The 19,074-nt window shown below is 46.2% G+C and overlaps 1 protein-coding gene across 3 annotated transcripts in view; it reads left to right on the top strand.

The window, feature by feature from the left end:
• Nucleotides 1-453: 453 nt before the first annotated feature.
• The window catches only part of LOC130109302 (tyrosine-protein phosphatase non-receptor type 12-like), a 73,784-nt gene continuing 55,163 nt past the window's right edge, over nucleotides 454-19,074 (top strand). For all 3 annotated transcript variants that reach the window (XM_056276135.1, XM_056276136.1, XM_056276134.1), the window contains exon 1: nucleotides 454-967. In XM_056276135.1, the coding sequence (XP_056132110.1) occupies nucleotides 869-967 (99 nt within the window). In that variant the 5' untranslated portion in view covers nucleotides 454-868. The remainder of the gene's footprint in view (nucleotides 968-19,074) is intronic.

Raw genomic sequence — 19,074 nt, 5'->3', positions numbered from 1 at the left:
ATCGAGGCCTAAAATATTGCCTCTTTCAACCTGCACGCTAACCGAAAACGGCACCTTTTTGACATCTTCCTGCTGTGACCGCAGACAGTAGTGAAAGCCTCCCTTATAATATCGGTCAGCACAACGCTTGAACGCTGCCGTACAGTCGCTGAGTATAATTCCACCAATCACGGCAAAGAACGGTGACAAAATGACAGACAGTAGTTTTTGTCCAATAACGTAGCTACGCTGGGAGATCAGCGTTAGTGTGAACCAATCACAAGCCACTTTGTCTCGGCATGTATCCAATCAGAGTGAGCGATATTGTGGAAGGGGCAAGTCCTTTTTCTCAGCGGCTTTCGCCCAAATCCGGATGTTCCCCAGTAGCGAATAACGAGTGTGTGAATGTGGCAACCTAGAGAGAGAGAGCGAGAGAGAGAGGGAGAGAGAGAGGGAGAGAGCGACATAGGGAGGGGTGGATAGATTGACCAGAGAAGGGTTTTTGTCTTTTTTTTCCCCTTTTCTTATCCCACCTACGAAAGAACAAAGTGTCTACAGTTTACGCTACCTATCGGTCACATTTACAAACTTGCAGACAGGAAAAACTCGCTCTCCGGCGTGGGATAATAACCTTTCCTCTTTATAACGCAGCGCAGAAGAAGAAAGAAGGAGAAAATAAACATAAAGAACATGGGGTGGTGAAGAAGGTGTCGAAACGATGATTCTCCGGGAGGACCCGTGAAGCTTATTTATTTATTTATTTCCCTTCATATCCCTTTCATTTTTATTTTTTTTCTTTATTTTGCTCTCCTCTTGTCACTTGAGGGGTGTTTTTTTTTTAAAGAAAAGGCACCGTGGGAAAGCCACGGGACAAACACGGGGCCGAAGGATGGACCAACCCAGCATCCTGAGAAAGTTTATCCAAGGGGTGAACGCCATGCGAGAGGGGGACGAGAGGGGTGAGGACAACTTCGGGAGCGACTTTATGGTGGGTCGGAATTAGCCTCCTAAAACATATGACACCCCCCCCTCTCTCTCTCCCACACACAGACAAACACACACGCCTTCTGGCCCCCCCACCCTCTCTGTCTCCATATTTCCCTCTCGAAATTGTTATATGTCTCTCCAGACTTTTTAAATTTGGGTGCTGATCTTCCCATTCTGCCGTCGCTGCTTCCTATCCAGTAACCCCCGAGGCGAGGCTGAGGTATAGCGGCACTCCACTTTGCAATGCCTCCGCTTTTCTCTTTACTCCCATTTCCAGGCTCGTATTGCGGCCTAGCATTGTGTCCCTCCAGCGCACAGAGGACCCGGTCCTGTCTAGTTAAGCCCACCGCAGGTCCCATTCACAGCAGCACCCATTACACACAGCCGCAGCGTGCTTTTGCTGTGCCGTTGAGCTAAAGTTAGGCTGGGGGACATATGGTATTTCTACAGCGGGGTTGTTTGCTTATTTATTATGGCTTTCCCCATCCCCATGTAAGCTACCAATGTTGTTTCCTCTGTTTTACCATCTAGCAAAGCTTCAGATTTATCACGAATGATCCTTGGGAAATAACTATTGTCCCGCTTGACTTTAGACGTAATGGTGCGGCGGCGTTGGTAGTGGACCATATGATCTGCATAGTCCTTTGATAAACAAGATATCGTCATGTGTCCCCGGTAAGGCACAGATGTTATGCTAACCAGCGGCTAAGAGCTAGCTTGCGTTAACGCTGGATTTGTTAAGCCATGTCGGCAAACCGCGCTTTACACATGCCGTTAGGTTTTTAAAACACCGCGTGTTCCGGCGACGTGTTTAAATCGGCACGCTGTATAATTTGGTGATTTGGCTTCCTTGAGTTTAAAAGGGGGATTGGTTGTGCCTCGCAGCAGAGCGGTTAACTTTTCTCCTTATGTAGCCTCAAGTCACAGGCACAACGCACGGGCGCGCACGCGCACAGGCACACTCCCTTCCTACTTCACATAGGCTGCTTGCTGGAGCTTGCAACATTCTTTCTCGGCCTATTTCATAACATTTAGTTCTGGCTGCAACAAAAAACTTGAGCTTTGTCGTCCCTCGGAAATAGACGGTCGTTAGTGAACGTTGCGTGTTTGGCAGGCCGCCTTCTCGGCGAATAGGTGTTTTATTAAGAGTTATCCTGAAGGAGAACCAGCGGTTTCTCATTCAAAGCGAGTATGTGCGAAAGGTGATGACACGGCCCAGTAGTGCGAGCGCGTGTTGCAGTGGGGAGATTGCGGATGTTGCGCAAAGACCAGCCGACCCTACCAGGGCCGTTAGACTGAGGAAAGGCCGTATGAACAGAGAAGGGAGCTAGTACTCGTTTAATGTGACCTCATGTGCAGTGGTGTGCAGTGGAGTTATTATTATTATTTATTTAATAGAAAGGTTTTTGTACATGGGGATTGTTGACAAGGCCATTCATTTCAGAGCTTGTGTTCAAGGGACATGCCACCAAAAATATAAAGCGTATTTCTAAAACAAGGGTATCTCTCAGGGACCTCCAAAATATGAATGGTCTAACCAACTTGGTATCGGTTGGGTTAGGTGACGTCTTTTACACACTTGAGTAGAATCTGTTGGCTAAATTGCTGGAAAGGCCACTGTGCATGTGTTGTAAGCTGCACTGTGGTCTTTTTACTTGTATGTATCCACAAAAAACGCTTTCATGTTGATTCATTTATACACATTCATGTCTAGGAGCTGCCCAATACAAACATCATCTACTGTGTACCTGTGGGGCTCCAGTGCAGTAGCTGGAGGATAAGTGCCTTGCTTAACTAGCGCCTTAATGCCACTTGTTCAGGATAATGGAGGAATTACTGTTCACTTTCTCAACCTATCCTATATTGTTTCAGTTGCAAGAACTTAAATCGGCAACCTTTGGCTTTCTAAACTCTTATCACATCTGCTTCTCCTGTCTCACTCAAGAGGTCTTAGCTAGAGAGAAATGTGCAAGACTCCTTTTTTATCATTATTCAGTTCTGGGAGAGCACCCATAGTGCAATGTATCTAGCGTTTACAGTAAAGAAAATTATGTCCATTTGGATGCTCTGATGGCTAACCAGGATCAGGTCATACGTTATAGTGTTCTATCAAATCCATCTCATATCCATCCACATGTTTTCTCTCCTCACCGTGTGCAGCGCCATATAACAGTTGTAATATGGAATTGATTTGAGGATTCTAGCACATCGTTTAAGGAGGGTGACAAAGCCCATTGAGTCATTGTAAGCTGTATTGCATATGTACAGCCAGAGGCTTCAAGGAAATTTTTTTTTTTTGTCTGATGGCTATTGGATTCATGGTTTTACCAGTCACTTAAATTATTCAGCATCTACACTATTTTTAAGCAACCTTGAGCACAACACGTCTGTCTGCCAAAGTGGCAAGGAGTATTTAGTCACAGGCATGCAAATATATTTGGCAAGCTGCTTATTGTTAGTGTTAATTTAAAGCATATGATGTATAAAAGCGACTATATGTTGTAAGCTTTTGCTTACTGAGCCACCCTGGCATAACACATATTTAAGCTGTCTATTGTTGTCTATATATAGATTCCATTTTATGGACATAATTACAGTCCCCCGGTAGGAAGGGAGTCAGAGATTATACACTTTGTTCTACACTCACCCAAAGCAATTTGACGGCCTTTATGAGGGGGTTTGAGACTATTTCACCCTGGTATCTGAATTTAGGGTATTTAGTCTTGCTGTGGGGCTCAGGCTCATTGAAACATACTAGTACTCCTGCCATGTAAAGAGCCTAGGAGAAACATGCCCATAACTCATCGTGGGTTGCGCTTGTTTATCAGTAAAAACAAAAGTGTTTGTCAAGGGTGAAGAGGTGTTCTAACAGTTTGCATAGGAACAGTATGGACCCCCTTAATAAAGGAATAACAGGACCTCCAAAACATTGCAAGTAGGGAGACACATGATAAACCATAGTCTACTACAGTAGTTTTCAAACTACTGTATGGGTTGTGACCCATGGGGCGCCTCCATAGCCGGATAGTTACAGTGCATACCACATGGCTGCATGGTCGCCGCCGTCGTCGGTTGAATTCCAGCTGGCAACCTTTGTTGCATGTCATACCCCTGTCTCTCTCTCTCTCTCTCTCTCTCTCTCTCTCTCTCTCTCTCTCTCTCTCTCTCTCTCTCTCTCTCTCTCTCTCTCTCTCTCTCTCTCTCTCCCCCTCCCATTTCCTGTCTGCCTTTCACTGTCACTGTCTAATAAAGGGCAAAATAAATACCAAAAAAAAACAACCCCGGGTTGCAGCAGGAGGTCACGGGACATCCACAATAAACACATTTTGTTTGGAGAAAGAGTTTGAATACAAAAAAAAAGGAAAGGGAGCGTTTGTCTTCATACTTTTTGAGTCAATTTAAACAATGCCCTGATTAAATTGGATTCCAGATATCACTAAAATGATACTGACACGCCTTGTCTGTTTCATTTGATCATTGGTAGTAGGGCCCACGTAGTCTACTAAGTAGGCTGTGACTCAAAACCGAAAACGGGAATACTGCGCTGATGAACAATATTAAGAGGATTGTCAGTTACCTTGCATTTTGATAGGCGGTGTGGACTTATTGCTTATTTTACTGTACAAAACGTTTTTTGGATCCCGGACCAAAAAATATCTCCACGGGTCACTGCATGAAAAATATCGGGAACCCCTGATCTGGTAGGTTCTGGAGTCCTGGCCCACAGTTTAGGATGCTCTTTTGAGGCATAGTTGTAGTAATGTGATAACAGAAAAGTCAGATTAGTATAGGATTCTGTCATTACACAAGCATATGGTGTCGTGTACTGGATTACGATTTACAGCGGCATGTGTTCAGCTATGAGCTGCGTCCCGTAGGTGATTTTGGTTCTGCTTCCGGGGAATGTTTTGGGAGCATTTAATAGAGTGTGTTTTGGTCTTGACAGTACTCGTATGACTTGGCTTTAGCGGGGGTAGAGGTGCTATGTCTTGCTCAAGGACGCTCAGTAGGACGCAGAACAGTTGATGGATGGACACTGGCTGCGGTGGGTGATGAGTCAAGCCCTTTTCACTTACGAGGTGACCTCATTAATCACGAGGTCGCCCCGACGCCATAAAAAGATGTGCCACTTGGTAGGCGGAGTATGTTATGGTACCACGAGTGCAGACGTTTTGGTATGGATGGTCAAAGTGTGAGTCGAACCTCTATCTTTAGCAGGATTAGCGCCATGCCATTTCCTCAGGGGCAGGGGGCAGGGGGGTGGTCGTGGGTTTCGGAGGGCGTGCTAATTGTTCAAGTTAGACAAACCCCCAATTCGAACCGCGTCTTGCTCTTTTAATTACACGGCATGATTTTTATTCAGGACAACTTGAGATGGTCTCTCACTCACCCACAGTCCCTTGGTGACTCACTCATACACCCTCTAAATATTTCTCTTCCCTTATGTGCACACACACACGCACACACACACGCTCATCAATAGCGGCGCTTGGCTCGTATTGATGCATTTATATTTGTATAGGAAAACAACAACCAAGGAAATTACTTCATTCAGCTGAATGACGTGCACACGTAATACTTGGGCAAAAACACAAAACCATGCACGCACACACACACACACACACACACACACACACATACTATGTAGCTACATTATTGCTTTGGTTGTCAATAGGCCTGCTAAATCTTAGTTTCAGGATTCTTGTTGATGTACAACACATACACACTCTTTCACATGCAGACACACACACACAAACACACACACACACACACACACACACACACACACGCACACTCACTCACTCACGCAGAAGTTGATATCCTGTGTCTAAACCCTGTCTAGACTGCAACTGTGTGCAGTGTGCCCAGAGGTGTGCACGCGCCTGTATGTTTCTGCCCCACCTCTGCAAGCTGATTATTCTCAAGCAGCACTTCAAAGAGATCCAGAGCAGACACACACACACACACACACACACACACACACACACACACACACACTAAACATGTGTCCTATCTTAGTAGACATAAAACACTCAGGGGGGAAGCATGAAAATGAGAAGTGAAAATGCCAAAATGTGTGTGTGTGTGTGTGTGTGTGTGTGTGTGTGTGTGTGTGTGTGTGTGTGTGTGTGTGTGTGTGTGTGTTGGGGTATACTAAACATTTCCACTGTCCCCAGGGGGGCTTCCTCTTCTGTGTGTGCGTGTGTGCGTGTGTGTTGGGTTGTTTTATACAAGGGCACAAAGGCTTCCAAATCATGTGCTAAAAGCTGAAGAATGTGTGCATGCACACACACACACACACACACACACACACACACACACACACACACACACACACACACACACACAGACTCACAGAAGTTATTGGCCAATGATGCAAAGCCCTCAGGTTACTCAACTGCTGCTTATGTGTTGTACCGGCATGGCCGACAGAGAGTTGGCTGTGTGTCTGTGTTGCTGATTAGATTCTCTCTTTTACATGGACAGAGTCTTTGTCCCCCTATGTAAGGACGTTCTGAAGGCAACGCAAAGAACTAGTGGGGAACTGTCCCAGGCAGCCGAGTGGGGGGGGGGGGTCCACAGGGCAGTTGTTTACGTGTTGTGCGAATGTGTTCATATTCCGGTGTGTGAGTGTTAAAATGTGTGGCAGCCACTGTAAGCCCGCCTCAAGTTACTGTAACTAGAGTTTCCGTTTTGCCCTGGTGTCACAATCCTGTCATGCCCCCCCACCCACCCACCCACACACACATGCACTACACACGCTCACACATACGCATTCCTATCCATCTACCCAGAGCCTGATCCAAAATCCAGCCTGTTGCCCCTAAGCCCAGTCTTTCTGAGGGAAGGAACAAAAATATTTCTGCTGTCTGTGTACGCACATGCACGTGTGTTTGAGCACAAGGAGGGCTGCCTAACCTACCGACAAGACCGAGGAGCGTTCTTGACCAGTATATGAAGATCACAGACACACAGCAAATGATCCCGTAATGCTGTGTCTGTGCGTGTCTGGCTGAGTGTGGCGAGCCGACTGCTCGCTGCTCCTCTCTCAGAGAAAGTAGAGACACAGCAGGGCTCATCTCCTTTACCATAATGACACATGCTCGGTGTAACTTCAGATAAGGCCGTGTAGGCATTCACAGCAAAGCACAGGCATTGTCACACACTCACACATACATGCACAATCCCGATACGTGCACAAGCACATACTTTCACACAAAGATGCATATGCAGAAAGAGAGACATTTATACAAGGACACACACACACACACACACACACACACACACACACACACACACACACACACACACAAACTTTTTGGGATGGCGGCAGTAGCCTGAAGGTTGGAGCAGCCAGCCTGTGAGTATAAGTTCACCAGTTGGACTCAATGTGCACACGCACACATACACACACACAACACACTGAAGTTGTGTCCCAGGGGATGGGGATTATTTCTCCATGTCTCACATCTGTTTCCTCCCGTAGGCTTAGATCCAGGGTGGGAAATCCCTGCCAACCAAAAGCCAAATGAGGATAAAATTTCTCCGACCAGGCATCTTCCCTTGGAAGGTTGTGTTGTGTCCCACATATGTAGTCAGGTTTCATAAAGTACCGGTAAGCCCGTCTACTCGCCAGCGTGGCCGGTAGAGGAACATAACTTCGGGTTGGTTTACTGCCCTCCTCTCACATTCACCACTTGCCGTCACCGTGTGTTCTGGCCTCCTACCCATGTGTTGGCCAGGCAGCTCTGTTTGTAGCTAGCGTTGCTGAACCTTCACCTGGTGGAGGCCGGTTGTGGTCGCAGCCGCTGCTGTTTGTTGGGAACTATTAGAAAGCTGGGTGAAGACTGGTGCTGGCTGACTGGCAAAGTTTAAACATCTCTACTGTGTAAGACTCGGTGCATTTAGTACTAAAAATATGATAATAATGGGGGATGTCATTCTTGTTCTAGTAGTTTTCCAGATCTCAGGGGTATTTGTAGTGTAAATGTGCATGAGGACAAGTTTGAAAATGGATGCGAGTAATAAAAGAGTAGGACAACAGGGAGGCGTCAAGCAAAAACAGAAGTATAAGAAAACTTTACAACGAATAATAAAAACACATGCAAAGATACCCACTAACTTGGCTGAGAGAGTTATTAATAACGTGTCAAGTTCCCAGTACTGTCGAGGTAGGAGGCCAACGGCACACATTTTCATTGCAAATGAGGGAGATTGTGCTGTATGTAAAGACTGCTTCCTGTGGGCACGCCGGCTCCTGACCGCCGCGGTTGTGCCCATATGAATTTGAATTCACACAGGAAGTTATAAGTTGGGTGCATGGCTGCCACGCTCCACTCACCATTATAGTTCCCATGAAATTATTAATGTAATCTTCATTCTTGTTTCCTCTTTTAGATTAACTTGATTTACATCTGTTTAACAGTATGTTCTAGAAAAATCACAAATTTATTTATTTATTTTTTTAATAATTATGTTTTTCTCTTCAAGGCACATAGTGCTTTTTCCCCCCAGTAACTTACGAGTGCGCACTAACAAAAATGTCCAATGAAGGGCGTCCGGGTGGTGTAACGGTCTATTCTGTTACCTACCAACACTAGGATCACTGGTTTGAATCCCCACATTACCTCTGGCTTGATCGGGCTTCCCTACAGACACAATTGGCCGTGTCTGCGGGTGGGAAGCTGGATGTGGGTATGTGTCCTGGTTGCTGCACTAGCGCCTCCTCTGGTCGGTCAGGGCGCCTGTTCAGTGGGGAGGGGGAACTGGGGGGAATAGCGTGATCCTCCCACGTGCTACGTCCCCCTGGTGAAACTCTTCACTGTCAGGTGAAAAGAAGCGGCAACGCCACATGTATCGGAGGAAGCATGTGGTAGTCTGCAGCCCTCCCCGGATCAGCAGAGGGGGTGGAGCAGTGACCAGGATGGCTCGGAAGAGTGAGATAATTGGCCAGATACAACTGGGGAGAAAAAAAGAGAGGAAATTCCCAAAACAAAAAAAAATCCAATGAAATGGGGGCGAGATTGAGAGAAGACGAGTGATCTCCCGTCACCAAACTGAAACAGGCCAATCACATATCGGTTTTCACTCTTCCAAAAATGCACAGCCATTATCGCCTGCTGGCCAAATCAAACTCCCTCCCCTCATGAAATCCCACCCGACCGTCTGGATTCACACAGATAAACGCGGAGTTTATTCGAATGAGATGAAATAAATGCAGGAGTTTGCAGCGCTCGGCGCTGTTCAGTGGGCTCTTCGAACCCTTGTCGTGTCTTCCCGTCTCATGTTTTGTGGTGTTGGTTTGGAACGAGACAAAAGGTAGGGGAGAGAGAGCTGACATACAGTAAAACGATTAGACATGATACCCTCAGGGATGCAGTTTTCCATAGGGCAGATACTTTCCATTAGAGGAGCCTAAACCCCCCCCCCCGGTTCTGTGGGTGAGAGTTGGTCTCACCACAAAGCCACTTTGCTGTCCAAGATGTGTAGGTAAGGCTGGGTAATAAGTCAGTATTACTGTCTGTCATCCTTCAGTGGTGTTATTGGGAGGAAATTCGGACACGCTCTCCACCTCGTCTGTTTATTTCTCTCCTCGTTGCTCCATCTACAGCCCCCCTCCCATATTACTACTTTGCTCTCTCCATTGTTGGAATGGCACACACACATACATACATATATATATATATACACACACATACACATATACAGGCAGTCCCCTCCTTATTTAAAGGGACTGTTATTTGTGCACCTGTGTTTGTATCTACCTGCTAGCGTCTGTGTAGGGACATGCATGGTTGCATGCATGCATGGTACGCACATGGTTGTGCGTCTGGGATTTTAGTTGACACAGGAAGAAGGCAACCAGAAGTGATGTTGGTTTTGATTGGCTGGTCACACCGGGCCCACCCAGTCCAGTCCAGGTGCTTCCTGCAAATTACCACCTACACAAAGATGTGTGCATGCACATGTCGACACACATGCTCACACACAAAAAATACAACTTTTCATTCAAGTGTGCGACTTGGCGATTGGCTTAGCAGGCTTTCCAGTGTTAGCGGTGTTCTCTTCCAATTTGTGTATGTGTGTGTATTTATGAAGGGGTAGTGTTCACATCTGATGGGGATTTCTGAACCATTATTATAAACCGTTGTGTTATGTTGAGTCACATTCATAATCTAAATGGCAGTCTGAGGAAAAAGCTGACACAGCAGCAGCATTTCAAACCCGTCCATCAGATGAATTTAAAAAGGGATCGGAGAGACCAGCAGGGACGACTGACAGAAAAACGGGCCCGGTGGCTGATTAAGTAGAGCCCTTCTTGCTTTACCCCAGTGAATGATGAGTAATTACTCGACGCACACACACACACAGACACATTTCCAGTGTGGTAATTGTTCCGCCTTGCTGTGTATGTGTATGTATGTGAGAAAGGGAGATGTGAGAAAGAGAGCTGGAGAGATCGGCGCCCTTACCCCAAGATCCTTTGCCCACTCATTCCGTCCCACTGACCTACATCGGCTATTCAGTGGTAAAGCAAACTTTACACTCTGTGGTGTGTGTGCGCACACGCATGTGCATGTGCATGCAGGGGCGATTTAATCCTGTCATAGGCCCCTGGGCTCGGCTAAGCCTGTGGGCCCCTTCTGCTCCCCACAAGCGTATATCCGCCACCACAACGAACTGACTTACCTCTGCACATAGTGATACTGCTAAGCCACGCCTCACCACAACAAACGCACGTACGCGAATTCACTTCATTTGTATTTCATCACATCTTTCAAAGATTACAAACATCTCTCTCTCCAACAGCATGACATGTCACACTTCAAAAGTTCAGCGCAACTACAGACACTACCGCCAATGCAACAGACCACACCAGATGCATCGCAAGCTGCATAAATAGTCTGGATGCCGTAATAATAAGCATTAAAATTAAACACTGACTTACCCTTAGAAGTGTCTACGCCTGGTTTTCTTAGCAGCAAAATCCCTGAGGTTCGTCGGGTAGCTGAGTCACACGACTCACACCTACCGCTTCGTGGCTTTGAGCCTTTTCAAAGGAACAAAATCCTGTTATAACTTCTTTTCTTTTTTTTATTTATATAACTCCTGGTCCTGCTTATCTTTTTCTTTTTGGGCCTTTCGCTTTTGAGCACCACTCTCGTGTCTCCAAAATTCCGCCATGTTTTTTTTTTTTTTGTGGTTTTTTTATCAAGAGGATGCTAGCGCTCATAATGTTGCAACACTGTGACACCAACCTGACCAATCAGTGTCAACAAACTGGCCAATCAGTACACAGGATTTATGACATTAACCCTCCCCTAAAAGGATTTTATTATTATTGTTGTTGTTGTTATTATCAAACTAAATTGGAAGAAATCTGTCTCCTGCCTGCCTGTCTGTCTGTCCTTCAATTTTCTCGACAACCATTCATGTGATCGACTTCACACGTGGTTGGTGTATTGCTGAGGATGCAAGGAAGTGCAGTGTCAAGTGTGAAGTTGTTTGGATGAGCAGTTGTTGAGAAACTCGAAGGAAACTCGAAGGACAGACATACATATATGCAGACAGTATGTTCTTCCTGTGGTGACCGGACGAACAGTGCCACCCAGATTGTGGTCAGAGGGGGTATTACACCCAAACAGGTGCTGCACTAGCTTTTTGGGCTGTAAACGAAATGATATGACTGTACGGTGATGAAACACATCAATGCTGGTGTTAATGTTGACATTTCTTACCAAATTTATAAAAAACGGCATTTCATGGGTTGAAACTGGCTCGATTCGCCATCTACTGTTTTAAATCAGCCCCGATCCTTGCAAGACCAATGCTGACTTGAGAGTCGACCAGTTGGGACTTGTTTATGTCATGAAATAAAAAAAAAGAAAAAAGTGGGGGGGTAACAGCCTCTAATAACCCTCCTTCTGTCTGCAGTGCATCCGCGCTGTGGCGGTTGGGGTGTCTTCGTGGGGCGGTGTCCGACACTGTGCCGGAAGGTGGGCCAGTGGAGGGGACTACGGTGGTGTGCAGTGGCGACTCTGGATGCTCACCGGGCCCTTCTCGCGGATCTCCCCAAATACTCCTTCCTTACACATCCGCCCCCCTGCAGCCCCTTGCCCACTTTTTAAAAATTTGCAAAATTATGCAGTGGATGGAATTGGAATCAGACCTGGGGAACAAGTTACACTCTAATAGACATCCAGAGGCCCTTTGAAATTCAGGGCTCCAGCCAAAGAAAACCTGTGCATTAAATCGTCACTGTGTGTGTGTGTGTGTGTGTGTGTGTGTGTGTGTGTGTGTGTGTGTGTGTGTGTGTGTGTTTGCAAGTCGTGTTTTTGCCTGCTAGTTATCTTAACGTGTTTCTCTTAAGATTCAAGGCTGATATGGTCTCAAACACACACACACACACACCCCTGGCTCATGTTGGTGACCAGGGTGGGGCGCTTCATCATCATCATGCCATTTCCGCACTGATAGTACTTGATGACTAGGAGTAAACTATTCTATTTTTATTTCTAAAAGTGACAGTGACTTGTTCATTGGCCAGCATGGTGGTCTAGTGGTTAGAATGACTGTCCTTCTTCTGGAGAACCCGAGTATAATCGCCACTGAAGGGTCCTTTAGCAGGACACCGTATCGCCTCCTGCTTTGATGGCGTTGTTCTGCAGCTGACCCTGAACTACACTGACCTCCTTGTGGCTGGTTGTGAGGCTGTAGAGACGAATGTATCTCCGTAGATATCAATAAATGTGTTGGCGAAAAATCCTGGTTGTGACATTCATATTCATACTCATTCATATTCATATGACATTATTCATTGAATTCATTCACTTGTTGTTATATTAATTTTGAAAACCTACACATAGATGAAATATCCCATCGTCTTCACCCATCTTCTATGTAGCGTGGGAGTTTACCTGTTAGAGATAGAAGGAGAGAGTGGAAGAAGAAGAGAGAGCAAGACGGATGGGGTAAAGGATTAGAGTGGAAATTCACGCAAATGGCGATAAACTTGATGAATTGACGAGTTTAATAAAGGTCACAGAGAAAGGTGGAGAGAGGTTTGTAGAAAAGAGAGGACTATGACTATGACAGCCCTTCCAGGAGAGAGAGAGCCATTGAGGCCGAACCCTTTCAGAGCCTGTGTAGTGCTGCAGTGCATCTTTTCTGTGTATGGCTCATAGTGCAAGAGATGGATTATTCTGGGAGCATTGTAAGATGTGACCTATTTTAGAGAGTGTGTGTGTGTGTGTTGAGGTATGAACTGAAAGGTGACCGTGGATGCAGCCTATCTGCCACTAGCACTTGACGCCCCCACTTCCTGGCCACACACAATGTGCACGCGCACGCACACGCAAACCTTTTTTCCCACCAACAGCCGGAAGAGCGCATTTTCTGCCAATCAGCCCTTACTGCCGTGTGTGCGTGTGTGTGTGTGTGTGTGTGTGTGTGTGTGTGTGTGTGTGTGAATTATTCAGTGTGCCAGGGAAATACAGCGGTGCTGACTTATTCAGGCAGCAGACGGAAAGTAGGTTAGACCCATTAACAACCACCATCTCTCTCTTTCTACTTATCTCTCCCTCTCTCACCCCCCTCTCTCTTTCTCTGCTCTTTGTCCCGTCCCTGTCAGTCTCACTAAAATTTTCTTCTTTCTTGCTCATCACTGTCCTATTCTCTTTTTCCAGACATCTACCAATTGCTTTCAGTCTCTGTCATTCTTGCTCTCTCTCACGCACCCTGTTCTCCTGATATTTCTTCTTCTCCTGTTTCTTCTTTTCTGACTCCATCCCTCTCTCTGTGTGTCTCTGTCTCTCTTTAACCATTCACTGCCATTGCCTCCTTGAGTCTCTAGACGGCGGGGTCAAGTCATTGAGAAGAAATTTGCACGCTTGTGTGTGTGTGTGTGTGTGTGTGTGTGTGTGTGTGTGTGTGTGTGTGTGTGTGTGTGTGTGTGTGTGTGTGTGTGCATTTGGGCATTGAAATGGGACTCAGCCATCTCTGTTTGTGCCCTGAGGGGGGTCAGTTGAGCTGGCACCAGTCTATTTGGGGCAACGCCCTGTGTGTGTGTGCTTTAATGTGTGTGTGCGTGTGAGTGTGCGTGTGTGTTAATTTCAGTGTGACACCATACACTTCCTGTGGCAGGGATAGAGGAGAGGAAGAGAGAGCCCAAGAGAAATAGAAATGCTGGGGGAGGGGAGGGGAAGGAGAAGGATGACGAGGACATCGAGAAATTAGCGACTTAATTATCTATCATTTAAATCATTTGTGTTCGTTAATTCCCCTACCTAAGGGACTCCGACAAGTCGCGCCGGATTACCATGCTCCTCTAAAGGGAGGAAGAAACGCCCGAGGGAGTGAATTTGGATTAGACATTTGAATCTAGCTTCATCTTAGTGTACTGCCTAAAACATTAGCTCTGCTCTCAGATGCTTTCGGGTTTTCGGCATTTCCAGCAGTCATGAGAAATTAACACGTCGAGTGAGGAAGGGGATGAAGGACTGACTGGTTATGTGAACCTGAGAGCAGAGTATGTTCCTTATCCTGTCATCCGCAGTTAGTTCAGTTCCCTCTGTGACCAAAGTGACCTCTCAAACGAGGGAGGTATGGAGGAGGGACCTTTACACACAGCGTATGGGAATAACGGACGAAGTGATAGAGGAGAGGGAGGAGAACGAGAGTCACAGACAGCCTCCTCCCTTCCCGCCGTTGAGCTTTCACTCTCCTCTCCTTTCCTCCCTTTCTGCGTCTGTCTCGTCTTCTTCCACCCTGTCTTTCCCTGTCAGTCTTTGCTTTGAGATTCAGAGATGCTTTGTCGTGTCTAAACAAGTGAAAAAGACAGACGAGGTGTTTCCAGGAGGCACAGCGGGTCCGCTGTTGGTGCTGTTGTCTTATACCAAGAGGGCCCTGCATGGTGTTTAGTCCCAGTTTATCTGTATCGAGGTTGTGTGTCCTCCCCGTGTTAGTGCTGGTTGCCCTCAGGCCTGCAACTAATGATTATTTTCATTAGCGATTAATCTACAAATGATCTTTTATATTAATCAATTAGTCTATAAGATATCAAAAATAATGGCAAATGCTCACTACAGAGCCCAAAGTGATACCATACAGCAGCGGTCCCCAACCACCGGGCTGCAAAGAAAAAAATAAAATTAAAAAACCTGAATAGTAAACATGTAACATTATAGGTTATTTGTGTGGTAATTACATTGAACTTGGCACGGTCTGTCTGTGCTGCACCTTTCCTCACCATTCCCTGACATGCCCACAACAGGGTGAGAATACTGGTGGTGAACTTGATTAATGCAACGCACATAAGATCAGTCAGTCATCACCCACTTACCTACCTACCTGATGTGCGTGTTGCAACTAGGTAGCTACCATGAGTAAGAAATAGACGTCACTTAAGTTTCTTTGGAAGAGGTATATTTTTTTTATTTTTGATTTTGGTATACTATATTAATCCCCATGGGGAAATTGCTGTCTGTATTTAACCCATCCTAGCTGTGTAGCAAGGAGCAGTGGGCAGCCGCCGTGCAGCACCTGGGGACCAACTCTGGTTCGTCTTGCCATGCCTCGGTCAGGGGCACAGAAAGGAGTATTAACCCTAACATGCATGTCTTTTTGATGGTGGGGGAAACCGGAGCACCCGGAGAAAACCCACCGCAGACACGGGGAGAACATGCAAACTCCACACAGAGGACGACCTGGGACGACCCCCAAGGTTGGACAACCCCGGGGTCGGAACCCAGGACCTTCTTGCTGTTAGGTGACAGCGCTAACCACTGGGCCACCGTGCCGCCCTAGGTAGGGGAGATAAGATCTAATGATGACGACAACGCAGAGACAGCGGTGGCTGAGATTGCAAAAAAAGAAAGCTTTCTTCAAAAGTAAATACGATGAAATGTACCTAAAATATGGTTTTATTGCGACCAGTGACTCGCATGTCATGACTATTGATGCAGGGAAACAAGCCCATATATTTTGGTGAGCTGCAATGTTTTGAGTGTACTATGTATACGAGAAAAATACGCACTGTGTGTTTGATATTCAAACTTAAACCTAACCTATATTCCGGTTGTGTTTAAACCCCCCGCTGCCATACAGTACACAGCATACAGCAGGGTCTCCCAATTAGTTTTCCCCAAGGGCCAAATTATGTCATGCATGCCAAGCCAAGTGCCAAAACGTCCAGGATTTTTTTTATTGCACCAATTAAAGTTGTTTCATGTTCGCCGTCCGCGGTGGCGTAGCGGTCTAAGCATCGGCTTGGTGTCGATGCAGTTGCCCACTGGGGACTGGGGTTCGCGCCCCGGTCTCGTCAGATCCGACTATGGCCGGACTCGATGAAGCAGCAATCATTGGCAACGCTGTCTTCGGGAGGGGGGCGGAGTCGGCTTGTGTTCGTCATGTGAATGCGTCTCTGTGTGTGTCGGAAAAACAGTGGTTCGGCTTGGATTCGCCTTGTCACGAAAGTGGGGAGGCGCTTTCCTTCGAGACTGCCGGCCGGAGAGATGCAGTTGGCGAACGCATGCAATACGAGGGTGGGTGTTTGAATTAAAATAGGGATCAATTGGCCACTAAATTGGGAGAAAAAAGGGAAAAATCAGAAATAAATTTAAAAAAAAAAAAGTTGTTTCATGTTCAGATGTTATTGTTGCTGCTATTATTGTTAGTAGTAGTAGTACTAGACCTGGGATTATGAAAGCCTGTGTTGAAGGTCACACAAGAAGAAAAAAAAATACACCCTTGAAACAAAATAAGTCCAAAACTAACCATTTCATAATGGACAAATGGGCAAAAATAAATGGATGTTCATTCACCAATCACTGATAGAAGTGTGAGTGACGGGATGAGGTAATCATTCCGATGTCAGGCCTGTATTCTGTTGTGGCCAGTCTGAGGCGCTTGCCAAGATGTGCGTTGGAGAGTTTGTTTCTTCCCAGGTTCTTGATCTAGTTCACTGAAGAAAACGATGATTCACATATGTACGTGGAAGGGAAAATTGTGAGTTGGAGCATTGCAATAGCTTTCCATCCATCCATCCATCCATCCATCCATCCATTATCCAAACCCGCTTATCCTGCTCTCAGGGTCGCGGGGATGCTGGAGCCTATCCCAGCAGTCATTGGGTGGCAGTGGGGAGACATCCTGGACAGGCTGCCAGGCCACCACAGGGCAATAGCTCTCATGTTTTTGAGTTGAGCTTGGGAAACCACGTTGATCCAAACGTCACTCACCCCAACATCCTTGTGTTGTGCTTAGAGCAAATCAGATGTTCCCATCTCCAAGACCTCAATCTGAAGAGTTGCCTCATCTATTGAAGGTACCAGCCATTTGGCCTCTGCAGTCCACTGGCCATCAGCCTAAGTGGAGAATGGCTGTCTCAGGAAGAGGAGGGTGTCGCCTGAGACTTTAGGGGAGCTTTCAAATCATTCTTTGAAGTTTTCTGCCAGGCTCATCATGAAATTATTCATTACTGGATCCTCCTGCATTTTGTTCTTCTTGCAATGCTCCTGCAGACATGGAAAGTGCAACTTTCTCCCGTGAATGTCTCTCTCCAAAAGGCTCAGCTGTGGCCAGAAAATTTCAACCGCCTCGTACATGTCCGCAACAGTGTGGACATTGCATTTTCAGAGCATTGCTTGAAGAAATGTCAGCGAAACACAAGGATCCTTTGCTGCATAATGATGTTCACTGGCCGAGCAAAGGCCGTGTGTTGGAGAGGGTGTGTGATCTGCGTGATGAGCTTGTGTCATTTTTATCCAGACTGCTGAGCCAAAAAGCCCAAGAATATCAGAGGTTTTCAAGTGACAATAAGGCAATGGCATATAATATTTTTTGTGACATCATGTCTCATCTAATCACCTTAATCTGTAATTACAAGGCAAGATTGTAGACTAGAACTCTTGCGAACGAAATTTACCGGTCTCGTCACAGTATCCGTCGCCTCTTTCATTTCCCCACACAGTTTAGTGCACAACACTGACTTGTGAATAATGCAGTGAAATGCCAAGAGTGCTGCATTAACAGCGGCAAGCCTGCTTACCAAGCCCTTGTGTTGTCCCACCATTGACGGAGCCCAATTGCTGACAACAGACGCAATTTTGCTCACCTCTAAGCCATTCTTCTTGAAGAACTATGTTAATATGTTAAAGATGATTTCCCCAGTTGTGCACCCAGGCAGAGGAACCAAACAAAGGAGCTCTTCCCAAAAGGTCTTCCCATCAAAAAATCTTGCGAACACAGATAGCTGTTCCATATCGGTTTGGTCACAGGGTGAGTCTATGGCTAGCGATATGGCTTCCGCTTTCTTCAAATTGGTGAGTAGATTGGTGCGTAGAATGCTCCTCTGCTAAAAGTTCTACTCTTCTTGTTGCCGTGTTAGCTGACAATGGCACCTGCTTTAATAGCTCCACAACCGTTTTCTTGTTTTTCTCATCATGACTTAAAACTTCACTAACCATATAATTGCACACGTTTTAATCAACTCGGCATCAGCGAATGGCATCTTCGCTTTAGCACGGTTCCATGCAACATGCAATGATGCAGCTGTTCCACGCACTTGTGCTGATGTTGATTTACAGATAGTAATAATAATAACAATAATAAATCAATCTTATTTAATACTTTTCTAACATTCAAAGTTGCTTTACAATAAACGGGGTGAAACAAGACAACAGATAAACATAACACAGACATACAAGGGTGGAAGGAAAGGAGGGCTACGAGAGGGAGAAGTGGCAGCCACACACAACGCCAGCAGTACTCTCCCAACTTAAACACATACAAAAGGGCAAGAAAAACAAAAACAGCGGCATTGTGGACATTGATTTTCTGTGGGGGTTTACTCCTGTAGCCTGTTCCTCTCCCGAGGTATCCACTAGGCAGTGGTACTATTTAACCCATAGCTGGGGGCTGGTTCGTGGGCATCGGGGAATATCCACACGCCGGTGGGCCTGTGTACCGCACATCTAGGGGCCAGACCTCCTCCGAGTCCCTTGTAGTTCAGCCAGGGTCCAAGGTCAGTTACCGTGTGTCGCCACGAGGAGGCACTACATAGGGCTTGCTGTTGGAGAGGCTATGTACTGGCAGGGAGAGACTTAAGTG

This window comes from Lampris incognitus, chromosome 3 (genome assembly GCF_029633865.1).
Source record: "Lampris incognitus isolate fLamInc1 chromosome 3, fLamInc1.hap2, whole genome shotgun sequence".
NCBI classification, from domain to species: Eukaryota; Metazoa; Chordata; class Actinopteri; order Lampriformes; family Lampridae; genus Lampris; species Lampris incognitus.
This window is presented reverse-complemented; position numbering and strand designations above follow the sequence as displayed.